This window comes from Drosophila subobscura, chromosome E (genome assembly GCF_008121235.1).
Source record: "Drosophila subobscura isolate 14011-0131.10 chromosome E, UCBerk_Dsub_1.0, whole genome shotgun sequence".
NCBI classification, from domain to species: Eukaryota; Metazoa; Arthropoda; class Insecta; order Diptera; family Drosophilidae; genus Drosophila; species Drosophila subobscura.
The window spans coordinates 8,162,492-8,181,687 of NC_048531.1; the positions used below are offsets into that span (position 1 = coordinate 8,162,492).

The 19,196-nt window shown below is 46.8% G+C and overlaps 6 protein-coding genes, 1 long non-coding RNA gene and 2 other non-coding genes across 13 annotated transcripts; 4 read left to right on the forward strand and 5 right to left on the reverse strand.

The window, feature by feature from the left end:
- Positions 1-1,263: 1,263 nt before the first annotated feature.
- Positions 1,264-4,211, reverse strand: LOC117891774 (vang-like protein 1). The gene is made up of 2 exons (XM_034797437.1): positions 3,564-4,211; positions 1,264-3,508 (listed from the first exon to the last, which is right to left on the reverse strand). The coding sequence occupies exons 1-2, from the start codon at positions 3,823-3,825 to the stop codon at positions 2,004-2,006; spliced, it is 1,767 nt and encodes a 588-aa protein (XP_034653328.1). The 5' UTR covers positions 3,826-4,211; the 3' UTR covers positions 1,264-2,003.
- Positions 4,212-4,429: 218 nt separating this feature from the next.
- Positions 4,430-4,522, forward strand: Trnay-gua. Its single transcript has 2 exons — positions 4,430-4,466; positions 4,487-4,522. It is a non-coding gene; the product is annotated as a tRNA-Tyr (tRNA).
- A 67-nt stretch (positions 4,523-4,589) lies between these two features.
- Positions 4,590-9,109, reverse strand: LOC117890315 (tetratricopeptide repeat protein 37). The gene is made up of 13 exons (XM_034795102.1): positions 8,944-9,109; positions 8,680-8,894; positions 8,430-8,622; positions 7,777-8,375; positions 7,642-7,719; positions 7,166-7,580; positions 6,927-7,109; positions 6,688-6,872; positions 5,842-6,630; positions 5,353-5,784; positions 5,122-5,296; positions 4,877-5,064; positions 4,590-4,807 (listed from the first exon to the last, which is right to left on the reverse strand). The coding sequence occupies exons 1-13, from the start codon at positions 9,034-9,036 to the stop codon at positions 4,648-4,650; spliced, it is 3,705 nt and encodes a 1,234-aa protein (XP_034650993.1). The 5' UTR covers positions 9,037-9,109; the 3' UTR covers positions 4,590-4,647.
- An 11-nt stretch (positions 9,110-9,120) lies between these two features.
- LOC117890317 (cytoplasmic tRNA 2-thiolation protein 1) lies at positions 9,121-10,363 on the forward strand. The gene is made up of 3 exons (XM_034795103.1): positions 9,121-9,243; positions 9,299-9,456; positions 9,516-10,363. Exons 1-3 carry the CDS (start codon positions 9,136-9,138, stop codon positions 10,339-10,341), a joined length of 1,092 nt encoding a protein of 363 aa, XP_034650994.1. The 5' UTR covers positions 9,121-9,135; the 3' UTR covers positions 10,342-10,363.
- On the reverse strand, positions 10,339-11,817 carry LOC117890318. Its single transcript, XR_004648570.1, has 6 exons — positions 11,704-11,817; positions 11,418-11,470; positions 11,075-11,165; positions 10,817-10,890; positions 10,683-10,744; positions 10,339-10,435 (listed from the first exon to the last, which is right to left on the reverse strand). It is a non-coding gene; the product is annotated as an uncharacterized LOC117890318 (long non-coding RNA).
- On the reverse strand, positions 10,959-11,033 carry LOC117892764. Its single transcript, XR_004648744.1, has one exon. It is a non-coding gene; the product is annotated as a small nucleolar RNA Me28S-Gm3255 (small nucleolar RNA).
- A 598-nt stretch (positions 11,818-12,415) lies between the features above and the next one.
- Positions 12,416-14,997, forward strand: LOC117889966 (putative uncharacterized protein DDB_G0282133). Of its 3 annotated transcripts, none has more exons than XM_034794529.1 (4): positions 12,416-12,548; positions 12,622-13,831; positions 13,880-14,180; positions 14,240-14,997. In XM_034794529.1, the coding sequence occupies exons 1-4, from the start codon at positions 12,509-12,511 to the stop codon at positions 14,288-14,290; spliced, it is 1,602 nt and encodes a 533-aa protein (XP_034650420.1). In that variant the 5' UTR covers positions 12,416-12,508; the 3' UTR covers positions 14,291-14,997. The 3 variants fall into 3 exon arrangements, with proteins under 3 accessions (XP_034650420.1, XP_034650421.1, XP_034650419.1); XM_034794530.1 differs by having other exon boundaries at positions 12,622-13,588; positions 13,685-14,180; XM_034794528.1 differs by having other exon boundaries at positions 12,622-14,180.
- On the forward strand, positions 14,339-17,247 carry LOC117889969 (NAD kinase 2, mitochondrial). 3 transcript variants are annotated; one of them, XM_034794534.1, is made up of 7 exons: positions 14,341-14,961; positions 15,025-15,072; positions 15,534-15,780; positions 15,975-16,215; positions 16,269-16,475; positions 16,530-16,932; positions 16,991-17,247. In XM_034794534.1, exons 2-7 carry the CDS (start codon positions 15,033-15,035, stop codon positions 17,092-17,094), a joined length of 1,242 nt encoding a protein of 413 aa, XP_034650425.1. In that variant the 5' UTR covers positions 14,341-14,961; positions 15,025-15,032; the 3' UTR covers positions 17,095-17,247. The 3 variants fall into 3 exon arrangements, with proteins under 3 accessions (XP_034650426.1, XP_034650425.1, XP_034650423.1); XM_034794535.1 differs by having other exon boundaries at positions 14,339-15,072; positions 15,987-16,215; XM_034794532.1 differs by having other exon boundaries at positions 14,341-15,072.
- Positions 17,184-19,161, reverse strand: LOC117889968 (probable ATP-dependent RNA helicase Dbp45A). The gene is made up of 6 exons (XM_034794531.1): positions 19,023-19,161; positions 18,422-18,963; positions 18,191-18,357; positions 17,780-18,138; positions 17,564-17,717; positions 17,184-17,502 (listed from the first exon to the last, which is right to left on the reverse strand). Exons 1-6 carry the CDS (start codon positions 19,096-19,098, stop codon positions 17,223-17,225), a joined length of 1,578 nt encoding a protein of 525 aa, XP_034650422.1. The 5' UTR covers positions 19,099-19,161; the 3' UTR covers positions 17,184-17,222.
- Between the last annotated feature and the right edge of the window lie 35 nt (positions 19,162-19,196).

Here is a 19,196-nt window from a genome sequence, read left to right on the forward strand (position 1 = left end):
TACATATATTTATGAATGACATAAAGACCAGGCAGCGACACCAACAAAACGTGCACATATGTTTTCAGTTCGTTTTCACTCAGCCGTTCGTCTTGAGATGCACAAGGGGCTGAAAGGGGCTTTTCTTGTTGTTCAAGAAACCAGCTCCAATTGATAGTTGAACAATAATTGATGCCTTGGGGGATGCACAAAAATTTGTTTTCAATGAATAATTATGTTAAACACAGTCCCAGTGATCCAGATAAGGGCGAATACAACTTGGATTCTTGTTTCCCGAAGAGCTCCACAAAAGTACGAGTAATGTGAGGAAGGGGCGGGTTCGTCAACCCGCACTTGAAGTAATTGAACTTGATATTTTAATCTTGGAAACTTGAGTGCCAACGATACGGCAAATCTAAACAAAATCGATTGCAGGAACTGATTGATAGGCGTCCAAATCAGGGAGCGTCATTTAATGGGCCTTATTCCTGCCTTGTTTATAGGAAATATGAAACCGCCAGCTGTATTGATCGATTAGTCAATTCAATAGACAAATTTTCGTGTGATTTTGATGAATTTGAGTTTAATTTGCTGAATCCACCGAAGAAATCTAGTTTCAAACTAGTCCCATAAGACTAGGATAACCTTTAAGTGACCCTCAGAATTCGGGTTTGTTCCAATCAGCTGAAGGCTTAATGAATAAATTACTTGCAGCAGCATATGGCGTCAGCACACATTCGTTTAAAGCTGTTAAAAAAGTGTTTTCTGTTTTATTAATACGGAATGGGAATGGGATTGGGTTGGGGTTGGGGTTGGGCATTCCATAAGCTAATTACTCTTACAACAGAATACAGTTAGAGAGAGAGCTGTTAATGTATATGTAATATATAAGGAGATGTTGTATATATATACCCATATGTTTGCTATATGTATATGTTCATTGGGTTTCCAATTGCTTTAAGTAATTGCCATAGAAGTTGCAATGCAAAAAATGTGCTTTGATAATAAGCATTTAGCTAGAAAACGAAACAAATATCATAAACATATGTTTGTATCTTAAGCGAAAGAGATATCTAAGTAGCTGCTGTGTAAATGTATAGATTGGGTTGTTCACTGGAACGTACATTTATGTGTGCATGTATATGCTCGAATACGAATACAAGTTCTTATCACTATAATTTTGCTTCTAAAAATATTACACATAAATATGTGTGTATGCGTGGTTGCTATGCACAGTACAGTGGCTTGTAGTACTCGCGTTCTATTAGTTGTTGTTGGCAATTATTTCTTTTGTTTGTATAAAATGCATATCAGGCAGTCTCTTTGCTTAAAGTATTATGTATTTGTCATCAGTTGCATTCGAGTTACAGTTTGTTTTGTCATCTGTTACAGTTAGGATTAATCGGCTTGAGTTTCGGCTTAAAATGTGCGTCTATAAAATCGGTGCGAGTCGCGCAAAGAGTGGATCATTGAGTGAACGAACCACTGTCGGCGCAAGTCCAAGTCTTGGCTAAAATTCCATCTGGAATATCATCTCTCAGGGGTCGGTCGTCATGGCTGCATTCCCCATTCTCAATCTTAAGGGCTACGTATGGGTAGCAAACCCAATTTACACTAGATATATTTTCTAAAATAAAAATCGTGTATAAAAGAGCTACATTGAATAGCTGCTGCATTGATCTCTTCGCGAAGAACCATCATCATTCTTATAATTAATACTTTGGGAACTTTTAAGTCATGTTTCGAGGGCTAAAACGGATACGAGTGATATGTGTTCGTGTCGGTTTAGGATGATAGATACACTGGGCATTTGAGCATTGATTTGATTGATATTCTGGTGTCATAAGTTCGATTTCATAGCTAATTGATGATCCAATTTGATTTTTGGGATGATATAAATTCATCCAGGAATGAGAATTTCTTTAGGACAAGAACACAGCTCATCAGACAAAGACATGCAGGTAGGATGATTGTGTCTGATTGCTGTGCGTGGGCGTGATTATGGGCGGTGCATTGTGATGGTGTCATACGGATGTCTCAGAGTTCAGCTTGAGCACAAACTTGTTGCTTTTCGGATCGACCACCTCCTCGGCCAGATTGAAATGCGGCAGCTTGTGCACGGTGACCATGAGGGAGACATCGTTTTGGATCAACTGGAACGTGCACTCGTTACCAATAGGCCGGGAGACGATCTCATCGCAGATCAGGGACCACGACTGCACCCAGCGGCGTTCCTTCTCGCTCTGCATCACCGGCGACTCGGTCAGATATGGTTCCAGGAAGGCTCGGGGCGACAGATCATGCTTCAGACAGTGGGCCAAGTGCTTGAGTATGCTCTCAAAGGTGTGCCGGGGCTGCTGTCGGGTCACACGTAGATACTTCTGCAATGCACGGGCCATCGACGGAAAGACAGCAGACGCAGCCTCCTGTGGATCCAGCGGCAGGGCTGGGGCGGGCTCATTGTGTATGCGCTTGATGTGGGTGAAGGCTTCCTCCGCGGCGGTGATGAGACGAGCGCGACGCTTCTTCACCCGTCGCTCGTACTCGTGCTCCTCGTAGAAGCGTTCGTTGTGCGAGGAGTCGCGGCGCCTGGCATTTGCGGCCAAAACGGCTCGACTCTGGCTCTGCTGCTGCGAGTTGCTGACACCATCCACCTCGTAGTACTTAAAGCTGTTCGATATTTTGTTGCGTTGCGACTTGGAGATCGAAATGGGAATGCGCTCGAGATACGGGTTGAAGATGGGAAAGTCGACGTAGTAGTGCTGCAGCACCCAGACGGCAGCCCTCTGTATGCTTAGCTGGCCGAGCATGTAGGAGCGCGACACTCCATCGGGGGAGCGTATGATCTTGACATAGTAGGTGGGCTGCTGGTGACGCAGCTCCAGCAATACCACGGCCACGTAGTGGATGAACAGCAGCGTATCCACAAAGTTTGTGGCATAGGCCACCAGCGACTTGTAGTCGACAGCATCGCCGCCTGTTTCCACCACAATCTTGGCTCCGTTCGTGACCTGCACGATGTAGAAGAGCCAATAGGCGAATGTGCAGATGGTAACCAGAAGGAGGACTATGGCCCGATATAGAAAAATGCGCGGCATGGTGGCTGAGGTGCGGCGCATGAATACCGCCCACAGACCGATGGCCAGGAGCAGCAATCGAGCAGCCAGCGACACAAGCTGGCCCTTGCATTGCTCACTGCAGGCCAGAAGCTGGGTGCGCACCGTCTGCGTCAGCTCCGGATGATCAAAGGCCGACGGGAAGAATCCCACGTACGGCATCACGACCATGGCTACAGGTGAAAAGAAGGTCCCACAGCCGAGCAAAAAGTAGAAGCTCGACTCTATATAGCGACGACATGCGAAGCCGAAGCCTTTGTCGCTCTCACGATGCCACATGTTGTTGATGTCCTCCATGGATATGCTCTGCTCGGAGGTGTTGCCAGTGACGGCCGTGGTATTCTCCCCCCAGTTCTCATCCTGGGGCAGAATCTGCACCTCTATGACCTCCTGGCCGTCACGACTCTCATCACCTACAAATAAAACGGTTATTTTAATGCATCTCATTTCACTTCTCACTCTTCTTACCGGTCATGTTAACACTGGTCTGATAGGGGGCCATGTCGCCACGTTGGAACCCTTTGCCCGACTTGGACGAATGCGTGCTGCGATGGGAATGACGGGAGCGATCTCGCTCCCTGTGGTAGCCGTTGTTCACACTTCCGCCTACGCCTACTCCTCCACCGCCACCACTACCGCCTCCACCACCGCCGCTATTACTATTGTTGTTGTGATTTCGAGAGCGTCTTGAGCGTCCACTGTGTTCGGACTTGACGGATTCGTTTTCCATTGCAATTGCAACCGCGTGCGTGGGCAATGCAGTCCAGTCGCCACGCTCTCGCTTTGTTCCTTAATTATCTCAACCTGACCGTGCAGCTATTTTAGTGTCTAACTGTAATTACGGCCGACGGCAGCAGGTTTTTCATATGTAGGTATGCAGGGCAGGGCGGAGTCGGGTCGGTGGCAGACGCCGTTCGATGTGAGCGCATTGGAGACGTTGCAAATCGTTTTATTGCGAGTCCTTCTAACTAATAATGCAACACATTATCACCACTGTGCGTGTGCATAATTGTTTCATTCACATTTTCACTATTTCACGCACATTTTCGCTTTTTATTTTCTTTTTGTACGAATTTGCTTCACCCCCGACGCAGTGTGGACACAAACAAGAAGCCGAAACCTTTGGTCACACTGATCAAAGAACATCTATTTTCCAACACTGGCTAATGAAGCCAACAAAATGTTTGATCCATGTTTTGGAAAACAAACAAGTAACTACATTTTTTGTCTTCAAAAGTATTAAATATTATTACGTTTCTGTTGGAAAACAAAAAACTGATTTTTAAATGAATGCAAGGTGATCATTCCCGCCCACATCCGCTCACCTCCCAACACCTTCGATAGCTCAGTTGGTAGAGCGGTGGACTGTAGAAGTGAAAGCAAAAGTAGACATCCATAGGTCGCTGGTTCAAATCCGGCTCGAAGGATTATATACGGGAATATATAAGAATATTCCTTTTTTTTGCATTCTACGGAAAAAATATTTTCTTTAAATATAAATACACATCATATTAACTTTATTTTCGACACAAAACACAGTAAAATAATTCATTTAATGGGCAGAAACGGTTGCCAACATCTGTCTGGCTTGCTGATTAGTTGGATTTAATTTTATGGCTCGCTGGATGAGCTTCAGGGAACACACCTTGTCGACAGGAATTACAGCCCGACTGGCATAGATTAGCGTTTCCGCCTCCTCGCTGGCCTTTATGCTGCAAATAGATTGATCCATTTGTAATTTGGCTAGAGACCGGAAAGAATATCCCACCACTGCGACTTACCCATTTCGCAGGCTTGTGTGGCCCAGTGTTATAGCTCCCAGGCCGACATTCGAGGTGGCCAGTCGATAAGAAACATCATCGGCGAAATAATCAAGAAGAAACTTGAGCAACACCTTGCGAATACCCTCAGAGCGGGGAAACATGCGAACACGCTTCTGCAAATAGCGAAGCGCCTCTAGGGCACCCTCCTGAAAAGATGTTCAGATTTGTATCCACGAAATTGTAGATTGCTTTCGTTTACTCACATTTATGAGAATATAATGGGCGGTTAGATAGGATATATCCACGCAATACTTCTCATTGAAAGCGTACGCCCTGAGTTCCGACATTACGGTCCGGTTTAGTTCGTTATCGCGATGCAGAACGCCCAACGCACAGGATGAGTAGAGGGCCTGGATGGGCGCGTTCTTCGTTAGGATACTGGGCAAAAACAATATGATTTATAAGAACACACAGCATTAAAAATCGATACAGACCACTGATAGAGAAGGGTTTTGGTGTCCGCCTCGCCTTGGAAGGCATAAAGCATGGAGGCCATGGCCACCAATATGGTTGCCGCCTTGTCGTCATCTTGTCCCGCCACATTGTTCAGTACAGAATTGTATATCGAATACGATTCCTGCAGCTGACCCGATCGGTAATATGCCAGGGCCAAGCCAACGATGGGCTTGAATGTGGCGTGGGACACCGTATTCAAAGCGTTGACTGCCTGATCCGGCTGGTCCAGCTTCAGGTACAAGTAGCCCAGATTCGTGTACAGTGTGTCCCGCGCGGCGCCAGGTTCGCACAACTGACAGGCGCGCGTAAAGGCTTTGATGGCCTGATGGTAAAGCTGTTTGCGGGCGCACAAGAATCCCTGGAACGTGAGTGCCGCTATGCTGGCCTCCGACTCTTCATTTTGAACATACCTGCGTACAAATATACGTTAATTTCAAAGTACATTTCGGTTGAATAATGCAACGTACCAATTAATGGCATCCAATGCGTAGACATCCGCATACATGTGCCCAATCGCATGCCTGTTGTGAGGCTTGGATCGGGCGATGGGATCGGAGAGCACCTCACAGACCCAGTAAGCGAATCCGAGTGCCGCCTCCGGATGATAATCAAACTGCTGGCAATGACGAAACAGATCGAATGCCTCTTCTTGGTCGCCAATCAGTTCCGCTACCATTGCCTGTCCTATCCAGGCATTTGCATAGATCGGACTCGATTGCTGGGCGCGCTTGAAGGCCTCATTGGCCAGTCGAATGTCGTTCGCTTTGATGTACAATACGCCGAGGTTGGTCCATGTCGTGAAGGATTTGCGATCCAGATTCAGTGCCTGGATGAAGCAGTGCTGGGCCAGAGGCCAGTTCTCGTGCTCCGCATGCATATTGATGACGCCGAGGAGGTTCCAGTTCTGCCAGCGATTGCTGCGCTCCTTGATCGCCCGCTTGCACACCTTGGCAGCCGTTTCCAGGTGGCTCGTTGCCTCTTCGGGAATGAAAATAGCACTGTAATAGCTGGCCAGTGCCAGCTCGTACCACAGATATGTGTTCTGCTTCAGTTTCAAGGCGACCAGATAGAAGCGCTGCGCCAGCTGCAGGAGATCCTTGCGTGATAGATAGGCAATCGCCTCCTCGCGCTTTGCCAAACTGCCAGCCACGTCCAAGTTGGCCAGGGAGGCCGGCAGCTGTGCCGTCTGTAGAAATACACTGGCCGTGAGGCGCCACAGCCAAACCATACCCTGCGCCTCCACTTGGGTGAATGCGCTGCAAGAGATTTGGACGTTAAAATAACCCTAAATTTATGACGGGAAGGTGTCCAACCTTTGCAGATGTCCCACAGCGGATTGGAAATGCTGTTTGGCTCGTCCGTAAAGATTTTGGGACTTCAGATTGTTGGCCATGCCGATGTGCGCCTCTGCGGCGCCTCTCAGGCCCGGCAGGTAGTTTGGATTGAGCTTGAGCAGAGCATCGAAGTCTTCTATAGCCTCGGAGTACATGCGAATCGTCTGGAAGGCAAAACATAATCAATAGATAGCCTGAAATGGTTACCCTCTTCTTACCGTCTTGATCACGGCTATCTGGAGCAGAGCATAACAGTTGACTGGGGACAGCTCGAGGATTTTCTGGAAGACACGAATGGCCGAGTTGTACGAGCCTCTGGCTGCATAGGCATCGCCCAGTGATTCCCAATAGACCATGCACCGAAAGTCGTGCTTAATGGCAATGCGAAAGCATTGGATTGCCTAGAAGAAGAGCCTTAAACTCTGACATGTGACATGTGCCCTGTGCCTGTACGTACATTATCCCATTTCTTCACTTGCAGAAAGTGCAGGCCCAGTTTGTACTGCAAGCGAATGGACTCGTCATTGCTCAAGTACCGAAGGGTGTTAAGCAGGAGCGCCTCATTCAGATCTTCCTCGCCCAGCTGCTGGTAGATAAAGCTCAAGGCATCCACAGCCTCCTCCGCCAGGGCATTGAGGCTGATGCACTTCTCATAGCATTTGCGCGCGCGTGCCACATCGCCAGTTGCCAGTGGATACAAGCGACCCAGATAGTCGAAGCACTCGGCAACATGTGGCCGCAGCCGAGCGGCCCTTAGCATGCAGCTTAGCGCCTCTTCATAGTTTTTCTGCTCCATTTGCTGCTTGCCACACAGAAGCAGCGCCTCAAAAGACTCATCGATGCCAATTGCCTGAATGGCTTCAGCCGGTGATCTGGTTAATAAAAGGCAATAATATGGGCAAACTTTTCCATAAAGATTCCCCCTTCGCTTACAAGAGAAATTCCGCTTTGGTGAGTGCATCCATTGGCAGATCTTTGAGCAGCTGCGTCTCGCCCAATTTGAAGTAACAGCTGAAAGGAACGACTTAAGCTATCCATTTTATGGTCGAATATGGTAGGTTAGCTTACCGAGCCAACGCTCTAACATTCGGCTCTGATTTATCGTATCCCAGCAGCACTTTGACGGCTTCCCTCAATTTGGTTTCATCTTTCTCATAGGACAGACACTGGGCCACAGCAACCTCATGTGCTTGGCCGAGCTGCTGCCAGAGTTGCAGTGCCAGTTTGAAGGCCCCAAACTCCATGTGGATTTGGGCCAGGAGCTCCAGCGACACCTTGTAGGTGGGATGGCTCTGATGTGCTTGCACAGCAAATTGTCTCGCTGGAACATACTGTCCCTGCGCATAGAGATCGAATGCCTTGATTAGCAGCGCCAGGTTGGAGTTGGGGTTCAGTTCAAGCAATTGTTCGGCATATGCTTGGATGGGCAGCTTCAGCTCCTGCTGCCAGGCATCATTGTCTGCCTGATTGCGGTTTTCGCAGTATGTCTTGCATATCCACTCGTAGCCATAGACATCCTTGGGATGGGACACGGTCATGTTGCAGGCGTGGCGCACACAGGCCACATAGTCCCTCTGCTTGTACAGCCACTTAAGGTAGCGTTTGTACAACAAACTTTTCACACTGGGCTCAGAGATCTCCAGCAGCGCTTCCATCGTTTTGGTGTACTGCAAGTTTGAGGGATTATTTTGTGTTTTACTTGCTATGGAATGGATACCCACGAGTGCATTATCTTCTTCCGATATCTCAAAGTCCTGTGCAAACCAAATGCGCCCCAGATATTCTTGGATTTTGGCATAATGGGAATCGTCTGGATTCTGAGCCCGCTTTTTGAGCACTTTAAAGCACAGGGGGGCCACAGTTACATCCGAGGCCAGCGCGAAAAGCTTCTCCCAGTAGTCCAAGGCTTTTTCCCTGAAATTCGCCGATTAGCTCTTGCATGGGGGGTCCATAATTTCAACAGTTTCTTACGGTAGCAGATCCACAAGCTCATCATAGATCTCTGGCAGCTCGGCGTTGGGCGCGCAATTGGCGAGTCCCTGCAGGGCAACGGTAGCGGGGCCTTCCGTGAACTCAATCGATTTTCGCAGGCTCTGTGCTGCCTCTGCCTTGTCCACGTTCTGATAGGCAGCACCCAGCAACAAGTATCCCATTGCATTGCTCTTTGGGTCGGCTTTCAGTAGTCGCTGAAGACAGAAACTTTAGAAATGCAACAACTATATGACGTGTACGCACCTGGCACTTGTGAATGGCGTCCGCATGCTTGCCAAGCTTGATTGTCTCTCGAATATCCTTGATTAACGCCTTAGATTCTTTGGAACTCATCATAAATCATAAATAATTGTCTTTTGTGTTTATAATTTTGCACTTTAAACACAGTGTTGTCAAATGTTGGCGTGTGACAACTGGCTAGTGCTGGTAAACTCGATGCGCTGTTGGTCCACTCCACAACAATCACAATCACGAAATCCGAATGTGCTTTGTAAAATGCCTATAACTTGTAAATCAAAATGTGGCAAAGCGGCAGCTCTCAAGGTAAGTGCCAAGTAATGTACCCCGCAATTAGTAACAAAGTGTTTCGTTTACACAGCGCCCAAAAACCGGAGATGCCCTGTGCAAGGAGTGTTTCTTTGCCGCCTTTGAAGCTGAAATCCACCACACGATCACCTCGAGCAAGCTGTTCCGGCGGGGCGAGAAGGTCGCCGTAGCAGCAAGCGGTGGCAAGGATTCGACGGTTCTGGCACACGTGTAGGTTCATCTTGTAACCCCCCATTAAGCACCAGTTAAGTAAGGTGTTCACATTGCAGGATGAAGCTGCTGAATGAACGCCACGATTACGGGCTAGAGCTTGTTTTGCTCTCCATCGACGAGGGCATTACTGGCTATCGAGACGACAGCCTGGAGACGGTTAAACGCAACCGGGACGATTATAAAATGCCACTGAAAATCTTGTCCTACGAAGAGCTTTACGGCTGGACCATGGATCGCATTGTATCGCAGATCGGACGCTCCAACAACTGCACGTTTTGTGGAGTGTTTCGCCGCCAGGCCTTGGACAGGGGTGCCAAACTGTTGTGCGTCGACAGCATAGCCACTGGTCACAATGCGGACGACATTGCAGAGACCGTTTTGATGAATGTACTGCGTGGGGACACGGCTCGTCTGCGGCGTTGCACGGACATCCGAACTGGTGGGGGAGAAGACTCCATACCACGTGTCAAGCCACTCAAATATAGCTACGAAAAGGAGATCGTCATGTACGCGCACTACAAGAAGCTCGTCTACTTCTCGACAGAATGCGTCTTTGCCCCAAATGCTTATCGCGGTCATGCCCGAGCTTTCCTCAAGGATTTGGAGAAAGTGCGTCCCTCCGTTATAATGGACATTATCTACTCGGGCGAGCAATTGCGATTCAAAGACACTGTGAAAATCCCTGTGCGCGGCACGTGCAATCGCTGCGGTTTCATTTCGTCCCAGCAACCGTGCAAAGCCTGTGTTCTGCTCGAGGGTCTCAACCGCGGACTGCCCAAGTTGGGCATTGGAAAGAAGTCCAAGGGCGATCGCATGATCGCCAGGCAGGACCAAGAGCTGGCCCTTCGAGAACGTGCAAATTTAGTAAAGAACGATTTCTAATATTTAAAATAAAGTCATTTATTTATCAGTTATTATGTGGACATATTGCTATCGGGGATGGACACGTGGGACGCTACTGTGAGCCGTGTGGAACCTGCAAAGAGAAAAATGAATTATTAGCTAGGTGCATTGGACTTCTTGAATATTAAAATGTTACTATATGAAGCTCAGTGCCAATTTTTTAACCATGGTCCATACACGGTCAAGCAAGGCTCGCTATCTCCAAAAAAATATTGAAGAAGTTTGCCTACACTTAACTTTTATATGGTGTCTGTGAATGGTTTAAGTGATCATCATTGAAATCCCCACAATGCTACCCCAAAACTTCAATCAATACTAACCTAAATTGGTCAACCACATGTTTTATTTCCCTGAGGCTCCGTCTGCCACGAAACCAAAAGATCTGCAAAAAGGAAAAATAACTATTTAACAAAGCTTATCAACAATTAATCATTGGGAACTACTTTATAATTACCATTTAGATCAGCATAGGATTTGACACTGCAGCCGTCTTCATTGAAGTGAAGATTCTATGTATCCACCGATAACCTACAAAACAGAAATTGACAATCGTTAGTCAAATGAGTTACAAGAAAAGCTACATTTCATTTAAAATCGACTTCAGTAGTTAATTATTGAATCACAACGGTTCATAAGAGATGTCAGAAAATAGTTATATTCATCAGAGTATCTAGTCCCACTTCCCCCCTCCATGTATTAATTGTATAATTACCAGTGGATCGGCACGCTTGCTTTCACATGCATTGAAGTGCGTCTACAGTCGACGAACACGTGTTGGGGATATCAAGACTTCCATTTTGTATCTGCACAGAAAATAATGGCTTGTTAGTACAGTTTGGGTGTAATTTTTAACACACTAATTTTATATGGACTCAAAATGTCGACTTTGCAAAGAAAATATGCACCGCAAATTTAGATATCACAAATTTGGGTTATGCTTGGGCAAAGTACAATTGATCTACGAACAAGTAAAAAGCACTAGCTAAAGTGGAGAGTTCTTTACACCAGCGACTCGTGTTCGCGCATTTAAACGGAGAGCGTCAGCTAAAACTTACCCATTTTCAATTGCCATGCGTACAGCCGCAGCATCCCATACACAGGAAATCACCTGGAATATAGTTGATCATATTAATTAATGGATTTAATAGCAAAGGGCTGTTTAAGCAGCAGACGATTCTAGACCACGTGACTGCAAAGAACATTGCAATCGGACTAGTAACAATTCTCTGCGGACGCTAAACTTAATCTTGCAACATTGAGTTCTGCAAACAAGTTTTATGTACCAATTCGCAGTTATATTCGATGCAATAAACACATTCTTTGTTAAATTCTCACACTTACATTTTTTACAGTTGTTCCACGCCCCGGCTTTGAGAAAAAAGTGACGAGCTATCAGTGACCGGAAGCTAGTGTGACCGCGGACTTTACAGCATGGCCCTTGAAAATATAATAAAAATACCGTAAATATACCGAGAAAAAACCCACATTAACCCACTTAACCCCGCTCCATTAAAGCAGTTGAATAGATCAGTTATGTCCCAAAAAATAATGCTGCAAAGAATCTATACTTCGCCCTTACTTACAAACTAAAATAGCCACCGTATCTCTCAACTGAACTGCGCTTAAGTTCTTCAGGTTTCGTACTCTTTTTGAAAAAAGGGTTAATAGTTCCCCTGCAAAGTGACATGCAGCCGGTATGACCGTGGATTGACGGTCGAATTAAACCGTCTGCCCCGCAGAAAAATACCAGATGATGAACAAATATTCCATGCCCGGAAGCAAGGAAATTGGCTGAGCTCGTCTATCGATAGTATCTATTTTTGACAATAGCCGAACATCGGTTATGTCGGCATACATCGATAGTATCGCCCGCCAAAATTGATCATCCACTGCAGACTATATTGTCCAGGTCCATTAAATTGCCTTTAGCACTCAGCAGATTCTCCTCTTTTCCCACCGCATAGTTTTAATTTTAAAGTCTTGAAACGATGTCACTATCGATCAGCGCTCATTTTTAAACGATATTGGTAAGTTATTGAAGTCGACAGTGACATGCAACCCTGTCTCATAACTGTAAATCTCCGTCGGTGCGCTTCAGCGCAAATAAAAACACATTTGTTTCTTTTTAACTTTTAACCAAAACAAAATGACGGAGTTCAATGCAAACACCGTACTTTGGAGCCTCGGTAAGGCTTCTTCCCATTAGTTTTCTCTCTATAAAAGGAAACGCTACGTAAATTGTCATATTCGATTTTGCAGATGACTATATCAAAGTGCGCAAAGACGAAATGTCAATTAACAGAAAAGTAAAGCAGAAGAAGGAGGCAAGCCGAGGCACTCGACAATCTGCGCATTTGCAGTCTTACAAGGACACCGACTTATCTCAGGACGAAGACGATGATGGCGAATCCAGTTTTCCAGTGGAGAATAGCGTAAATTTGGACGATGCCGCACATGCAGCGAATATGAACCAGCTGAATTTTGAAAAGAATGATTTCGATCAGCTAATGTATGATGATCGTTCGGAAACATATCATGTGGATTCGATTGCTGAACCATTAGAAGCACCAAACCCAACGCCACGACGTCCGAGCGTTAAATCGCGTCTTGGCCTGAGGCCGTGGGCAAACGGGGGCACTCGCTGGCAAGAGCCTCTGCTGAAACAACACGGAACGACTCAGAAGCGCGGCGGAGCTTATCCTAACAATATCAACAAGCGCAACAGAAAGAGGTCAAATTTCAATCAAAGACGTGTGCAGACGGGTGCCAATGTGCAGAGTGGTCTCGACCTTTCGTTCGAACAGAAAATGTATAACGCAAACATTGGTCAACTGCAAAACGTATTAAATAGCGCACCAAATACCTACCAGAATAATAACTTTTCTCACAATGGCTTACCGTTCAATGCCAGTGCCAATAATAATAATTTACATTTTAACAACAACAACAACACCATGATGCCCTTGAATGAAATGAACGCTTGCAATTCGAGCAGCATCGGCGCGTTGCTGCAAAACATGCAAGGATCTGTCAATCCGAACATCTGCGGCGGGCTATTTTTGAACAACCAAGGACTTGTCAATTCGAACAGCAACGGAGTGTTGCTGCAGCATACTCAAGCAGCCGCCAATTTGAACAATTTCGGCGGAATGGCTCAAAACCAAGGAGCTATCAATTCGAACGTCTTCGGCGGTGGTTTCCAGAATAACCAAACACCCGTCAATTTGAACAGCTTATGCGGTGGTTTCCAGAACAACCAAGGACCCGTCAATGTGAACAGCTTCGGCGGAACGCTTGGAAATATGCAAGTCACCACCAATTCGAACAGCCACGGCGGGCTGATTCACAACAGCCAGGGATCTGCCAATTCAAACCGCTACCCTGGACTTTTATCGAATAATAAAGGATCTTGCAGTACAAACAGCTTCGGCGAAATGCAAGGAACTGCCAATTCGAGCAGCTACAGCGGAATGTTTTCAAGCAACAACGTAGGCATGTTCTCGAGCAACAACGGCGCGATGTTCTCGAATAATGCGAACAGCATCAGACCCAATATCATTGCAAACAATTGGGGCAGCAGTGCCGAGATGCGCTCGAAAAGTCCAGTCAATGTCAATGCACGTCAGAGTCGTCAGGAGCCATCGGTCAAGGGCAACCTTGAAGCATTGTTGGCTTCTCCAGATCAGCCAAAAAGCGGTATGTTTGTGGGTGAGGCGCTTGGCATGAGTCTGAGCGATTGCAAAACGGCCGACTTCCGTACTGTGGCCCAGAACGTATTGTTTTTGCTGGCTACTGCTGAAAATGATTCCCAAACCAAGGTAATATGTCTAATATATGGACTCTGAATTGGTATATAATAAACGAATTTTAATTTCAGCCAGACTATGGGGTCGTTAATAAAAATGTATCGCAGGATCGTCATTTGTGAACCTGGATGGAGTAATGGGAACACGCTGCGTCGCTGAAATTATAATTAAGAATTTATCATGACAATAGGTTTAGTGTAACAATTTCAAAGTAGACGAATTAGCGGGAAGCTGCCAGCCGGTCGTGCCGGACATGTGTGAATGCGCGTTGGTGTTCTATGAGGTAAGAAGAAGAGTGGTTGCTGTGAATGTCACATCAGAGAACAAGAGTTGAGATTTTCTTGTATATGTACACAAGTATGTACTTTCGCTGATAAGAACATGCTGAGCTGCTTATCAGCAATGCACAACGAAAAGTACTCATGGACAGCCGAGCCGAGCCGAGATGTGAGAAGAGAAGCGAAAGCGGACGAAAATAGAAACAAACGGCGATAAATTTACAGCAAAAGGCGAATGTTCATACCGAAGCGATTCGCCGATGGAGGAACAGCAAAGCAGAACGCAGAACAGAGTAAAATAATAATCAATCAGTTAATCTGCTCAATAGTTAAAACGTGGAAGTGACATAGCCGAATGGAAATGGATCGTGTAGACAGGCAAATCGAGTGATAAAGTTCGTTTATATCGAGAGAGCCTCATCAAGTGAATAATTATTTTGATTTCTGGTCGAATGCCGGCATACGACCCACACGACAATTATCTGAACAAAGAAAATCCAATTATTTTTAGTTTTGTAAGTGCAGAAAGAGCAACAAATAAACGTATAACACTCAAATAAATGTTTGTTGTTCGCCAGTGCCCAGCATGTTGAAGTCGAAGCAATTCCTGCAGAGATTTTCGAAAGGTAAGGACAGTTCCTATCGGCAGAGGTGGTTCTAGTTCACTTTTGGTGGCAATCTCTGCCTCAATCATTCGGCTTTACTCGTACCCACACACACACACACACACACTACTCGCTGATGAGTGTGCACTTGTTACTCCACCATTATCATTATCTGCTTGGATTGGGCATGTGTTTTGGCATTGCATTGCAAGGAATCCAAATTGTTGCTCTGCTGTCTGCCTATACAGTCCAGAGACCCGTCGAGACGCTCCTAAATAAACTTTCACCGTACTTTGACCTGTTCCACATTTGATCACATTACCCCCTGGTAGGCTAAGCAATTTCTGTTGAAAATCATCAACATAATAATGTTCCTGAGAGCAAAGCAGATTGTACCAGAGGGGCTGAGTATATTATCCGCCGCAGTGGGGGAACTAAAAGGATAAACTAACCAAGTTTTAATTGCGCTCAATTGGTTCCAGAATATGCCAAGTTTACGCCTGCGAACTTCAAGCTTAAGCGGGCCCTGGTGGTGACCAAACTCTCGCGCTATGAATTCGAGCAGCTGCGCCATCCGGGACTGTCGAAGGAGCAGCTGGAGCAGAAGCTGCGCGACCGGGGCACCGATGTGGAGATGGTCCTCTATCTGCACAATCTCCACAAGGACTTCGAGCGACGCATCGTGCAGAGCTTCCAGGACGTCGGTTGTGAGGTGAAGCTGTCCAGCAGGTGCGTATCGCTACCTTCAATGTGAGTGCGAGTGTGAGTGTGGCTAACGTTTGTCAATGTTTGCTGTGTTTATGTGGTGCTTGTGTCGTCGCCGTCATAATACTCGATTACTACCTACTACAATTGTATTTCCACCATCCACATAATGTGTCTCTCATGTGGCCCCCTCGCTGTTGACTTTACTAAACGAGCAGACTTGAATTTAGAAGCTCTTTGAGCAAAGATGTCATGAGCTGGGCGGATCTCATCGTTCCTGTGGGCGGTGACGGCACCTTCCTTTTGTCCGCGGGCCGCGCCAGTCCCCTCTTTGCGCTTAGCCAGCAGAAGACACCAATCGTGGGCTTCAACTCGGATCCGCTTCACTCGGAGGGTCGGCTCATGCTGCCGAAGCACTATTCGGACAATCCTGCCGATGCAGTGGCCCGCATCAAGAGCGTAAGTTCCCTTCTGCTTTATTGTAGCTTCTGATTTGTATGTGTTCTTCATAGGGTGACTTCAAGTGGATGCATCGTTCAAGAGTCCGCACCACGCTGCTGGGCAGCAATGGCAAGATTCCGGAGTCCACGGATCTGTTTCGGCACACAGAAGTCAAGATGGAGCAGGTGACAACGGATCCCGAAATGCTGGACAGTCACATGGAAAGCAAATACAAGGCAAAGATGAAGCGCATCCTACCCTATTTAGCTTTGAACGAGGTGAGTGGCAAAGAGTGCAAGGCTGAAACTATTCATGGATCTAATTATTTTCAGGTGTTCATTGGCGAGCACATTTCGTCCCGTGTGTCCCATCTGCAGCTTGTGCTCGATCATCAGGATGTGGTGAACAAAACAAAGTGCTCGGGTTTGTGCGTTAGCACAGGCACCGGCTCTACATCTTGGCACACAAGCATCAATCGCATCACAAGCAGCGACGTGGACGATTTGCTACGATCGCTGCCCAACAGCAGCTCCGCCGATGTGCTCCGGCTACGAGAAAATGCTCAGGAGATCGCCCAGCGGTACAACCAAGGGCTGCTCTTTGCACCAGACGATCCACGACTCTGCTACTCGATCAGGGAGCAGATCTGTGTGGGCGTTTGGCCCTCGCCGAAGACATTTAAGGAGCGCGACTTCGTGAAGAATGTGTTTGTGAAGTCGCACTGCATCGATGCCAGTGAGTAGTCGATGGGAATCATCTCCTTGTGGCATTTACAATTTTCATTCGCTTGCAGATCTGGTCATAGATGGAAGCATATCCTATCCATTCAATGATGGCGCCAAGGCACTGCTTGAGGTCCATCCCGAGGATGCCCTCCTGACGATCGCCCTAGACTGATTCCTGATGCCTTAGCCTTAGCGTGTCTGAAAGTTTAAAATTAATTAAGTATGCATTTTGCAGTCTACTTAGAAGTTTAAGCTCAAAAGTTATTTTGTTACTCTACAAACATTTATTTAAAAATGTCCCTAAACTCTTCTTTTCGATTTCAAATTCTTCTGTTTGCCCAATGAAACCTTGGGTTTGCTTCTAGCCAGCTTCTTTGGTGGCACATCTTGGTTCCCATCCTTAGTAGGTCGGCTCTGACTCCGGGCTTTACGGGTTTTCTCGAATCGAGCACTGTCCACGGACTTAAAACGTTCGTCTTGCAGGAGCACCTTGCCCTCTTCACTAGTTCCGGTCTCTGCCTGCTGAAGCTTCCGTTTGCGACGAATTTCCTTCAATTTATCCTTTTGCTTTTTGCGATAGCTGCAAACATAAATGAATAGAATTTATAAATGTTTTCATAGAGGCACTTTCGACAGCTTACAGGGCTTCCATTTCATCTGGATCCTTGCCCTCCATTATCCACGTTTTGCGTCTGTAGTTTTGGGCACGCTCATCAAAGTCATTGTTGTCCAGCTGCATCTCCGACTCACGTCGCGTCACATTCACCTGCATGAAAATTCGCTCCACCATCCGCTCTAAAATATGCAAAACAGTGGCTTAACCACGGAACATTTAAAAAGAAAGACTGATTACATACGATCTATTGGATGCTCTGTAAGCTTTGTATTGATCTCCGCCTCAATGGCACCGAGGAGTTCCAGGTCGCGGGGAAATCGAAATATGGAAATGGACATGCCTTTCCGGCCAGCCCTCGCTGTCCGACCCACGCGGTGAATGTATTCCTTGGGCGTCCTTGGCAGCATGTGATTGATCACCAGTTCCACGCTGGGTATGTCCAGGCCGCGCGCAGCCACATCCGTGGCTATCAGTGTGCGAATGTGATTGGACTTGAAGCGACTGAGGGCAGCCACACGCTCCTTCTGCCGCATAAACCCGTGCAGACATACGTTGTCAATGTCCATACTCTTCAGGGTCATCGAAAGCAGTTGACAGTATCTGTAATTGCACATTTGAGTGTTGTTTCTGAGGTAAATGGTATTGCACGTACTTTTTTGTATTGGTGAATATCATGACATTCGAGTTTTCGTTCTCCTCGCGATATTTGCGAAGCGACTCGATCAGAACCATGTCACGATCGTAGTCGGCACAGAGCAAGTATCGCTGATCCAGAGTGTCTACGGTGGCCACATTAGAGTCCTGCGACCATTCGAGACACTAAAAGCAAAGAAAAAGTCAACTGTTGAATGGAACCCTTTTTTTCTCATTGGCGTCTACTCACATCATTGGCTATGGGGAATATACTGGACTCCTTCATGAAGTCCTTCATTGTGGCGGAGAAGAAAAGGTTCTGCCTGGTGCTCGGCAAACATCTCTCGATAATGGCCAGGCTCTCATCAAAGTCGCCGTTCAGCATGCGATCCGCCTCGTCCACAACGAGATATTTTAAATTATCGAATGAAAACGTGTCACAGCCCGTCAAGTGATCGGCCAGACGTCCGGGCATGGCCACGACAATGTGGGGACGCTGCATTAACTTCTGGCTTTCGATCATCTGGTCGGTGCCGCCGGACACGACGCACACACGCACACCCATTGGCTGGCCAGCCACCAGAAACTGCTCCGATATTTGATAAGCCAACTCATGTGTGGGGGTTAGAACCAAGGCAAAGTGGCTCACAGGCTCCTCGCTCAACTTCTCCAGTATGGGCAGGGCGAAGGCAAAGGTCTTGCCCGATCCCGTCTGGGCGGCGCCAATGCAGTCCTTTCCCGACAATATCGCGGGTATGCAGTTCTGTTGGATGGGCGTTGCGCCTTTCAGGCCTGAAGCAACGAGTTCACACATTAGCTTGCCTTCCCGAGTGGAAAATATATATAGTTACCTAGTTTTGTCAGTTGCTTGACCAACCAAGGCCGCAATCCCAGGCTCTGGAACGGATTTGCTTCCTTTCGCTGCATTTTTGTAAATAAAAACACAACGTGCGCGACCCCAAAAAGTGAACAGTCACACTAAATTCGGTCGCGTTAGTACATTTCTGTTATACTCGATTTGTTAT

Bases quoted from the DNA above. Each gene is read 5' to 3' on its own strand.
- LOC117890315 (XM_034795102.1), bottom strand. From the start codon at position 9,036: ATGATGAGTTCCAAAGAATCTAAGGCGTTAATCAAGGATATTCGAGAG. The intron at 8,376-8,429 runs GTGGGTATCCAT...TCAAACTTGCAG, and splicing joins CGGAAGAAGATAATGCACTC to TACACCAAAACGATGGAAGC. The intron at 4,808-4,876 runs GTAAGTCGCAGT...ATCTATTTGCAG, and splicing joins CACACAAGCCTGCGAAATGG to CATAAAGGCCAGCGAGGAGG.
- LOC117889969 (XM_034794532.1), top strand. From the start codon at position 15,033: ATGTTGAAGTCGAAGCAATTCCTGCAGAGATTTTCGAAAG. The intron at 16,476-16,529 runs GTGAGTGGCAAA...AATTATTTTCAG, and splicing joins CCTATTTAGCTTTGAACGAG to GTGTTCATTGGCGAGCACAT. The intron at 16,933-16,990 runs GTGAGTAGTCGA...ATTCGCTTGCAG, and splicing joins GTCGCACTGCATCGATGCCA to ATCTGGTCATAGATGGAAGC.
- LOC117889966 (XM_034794528.1), top strand. From the start codon at position 12,509: ATGACGGAGTTCAATGCAAACACCGTACTTTGGAGCCTCG. The intron at 12,549-12,621 runs GTAAGGCTTCTT...TCGATTTTGCAG, and splicing joins CACCGTACTTTGGAGCCTCG to ATGACTATATCAAAGTGCGC. The intron at 14,181-14,239 runs GTAATATGTCTA...TTTTAATTTCAG, and splicing joins AAAATGATTCCCAAACCAAG to CCAGACTATGGGGTCGTTAA.
- LOC117891774 (XM_034797437.1), bottom strand. From the start codon at position 3,825: ATGGAAAACGAATCCGTCAAGTCCGAACACAGTGGACGCTCAAGACGC. The intron at 3,509-3,563 runs GTAAGAAGAGTG...TTTTATTTGTAG, and splicing joins GACCAGTGTTAACATGACCG to GTGATGAGAGTCGTGACGGC.
- LOC117889968 (XM_034794531.1), bottom strand. From the start codon at position 19,098: ATGCAGCGAAAGGAAGCAAATCCGTTCCAGAGCCTGGGATTGCGGCCT. The intron at 18,964-19,022 runs GTAACTATATAT...TCGTTGCTTCAG, and splicing joins CAAGCAACTGACAAAACTAG to GCCTGAAAGGCGCAACGCCC. The intron at 18,139-18,190 runs GTACGTGCAATA...GTGCAATTACAG, and splicing joins ATATTCACCAATACAAAAAA to ATACTGTCAACTGCTTTCGA.
- LOC117890317 (XM_034795103.1), top strand. From the start codon at position 9,136: ATGCGCTGTTGGTCCACTCCACAACAATCACAATCACGAAATCCGAAT. The intron at 9,244-9,298 runs GTAAGTGCCAAG...TCGTTTACACAG, and splicing joins GCAAAGCGGCAGCTCTCAAG to CGCCCAAAAACCGGAGATGC. The intron at 9,457-9,515 runs GTAGGTTCATCT...TTCACATTGCAG, and splicing joins TCGACGGTTCTGGCACACGT to GATGAAGCTGCTGAATGAAC.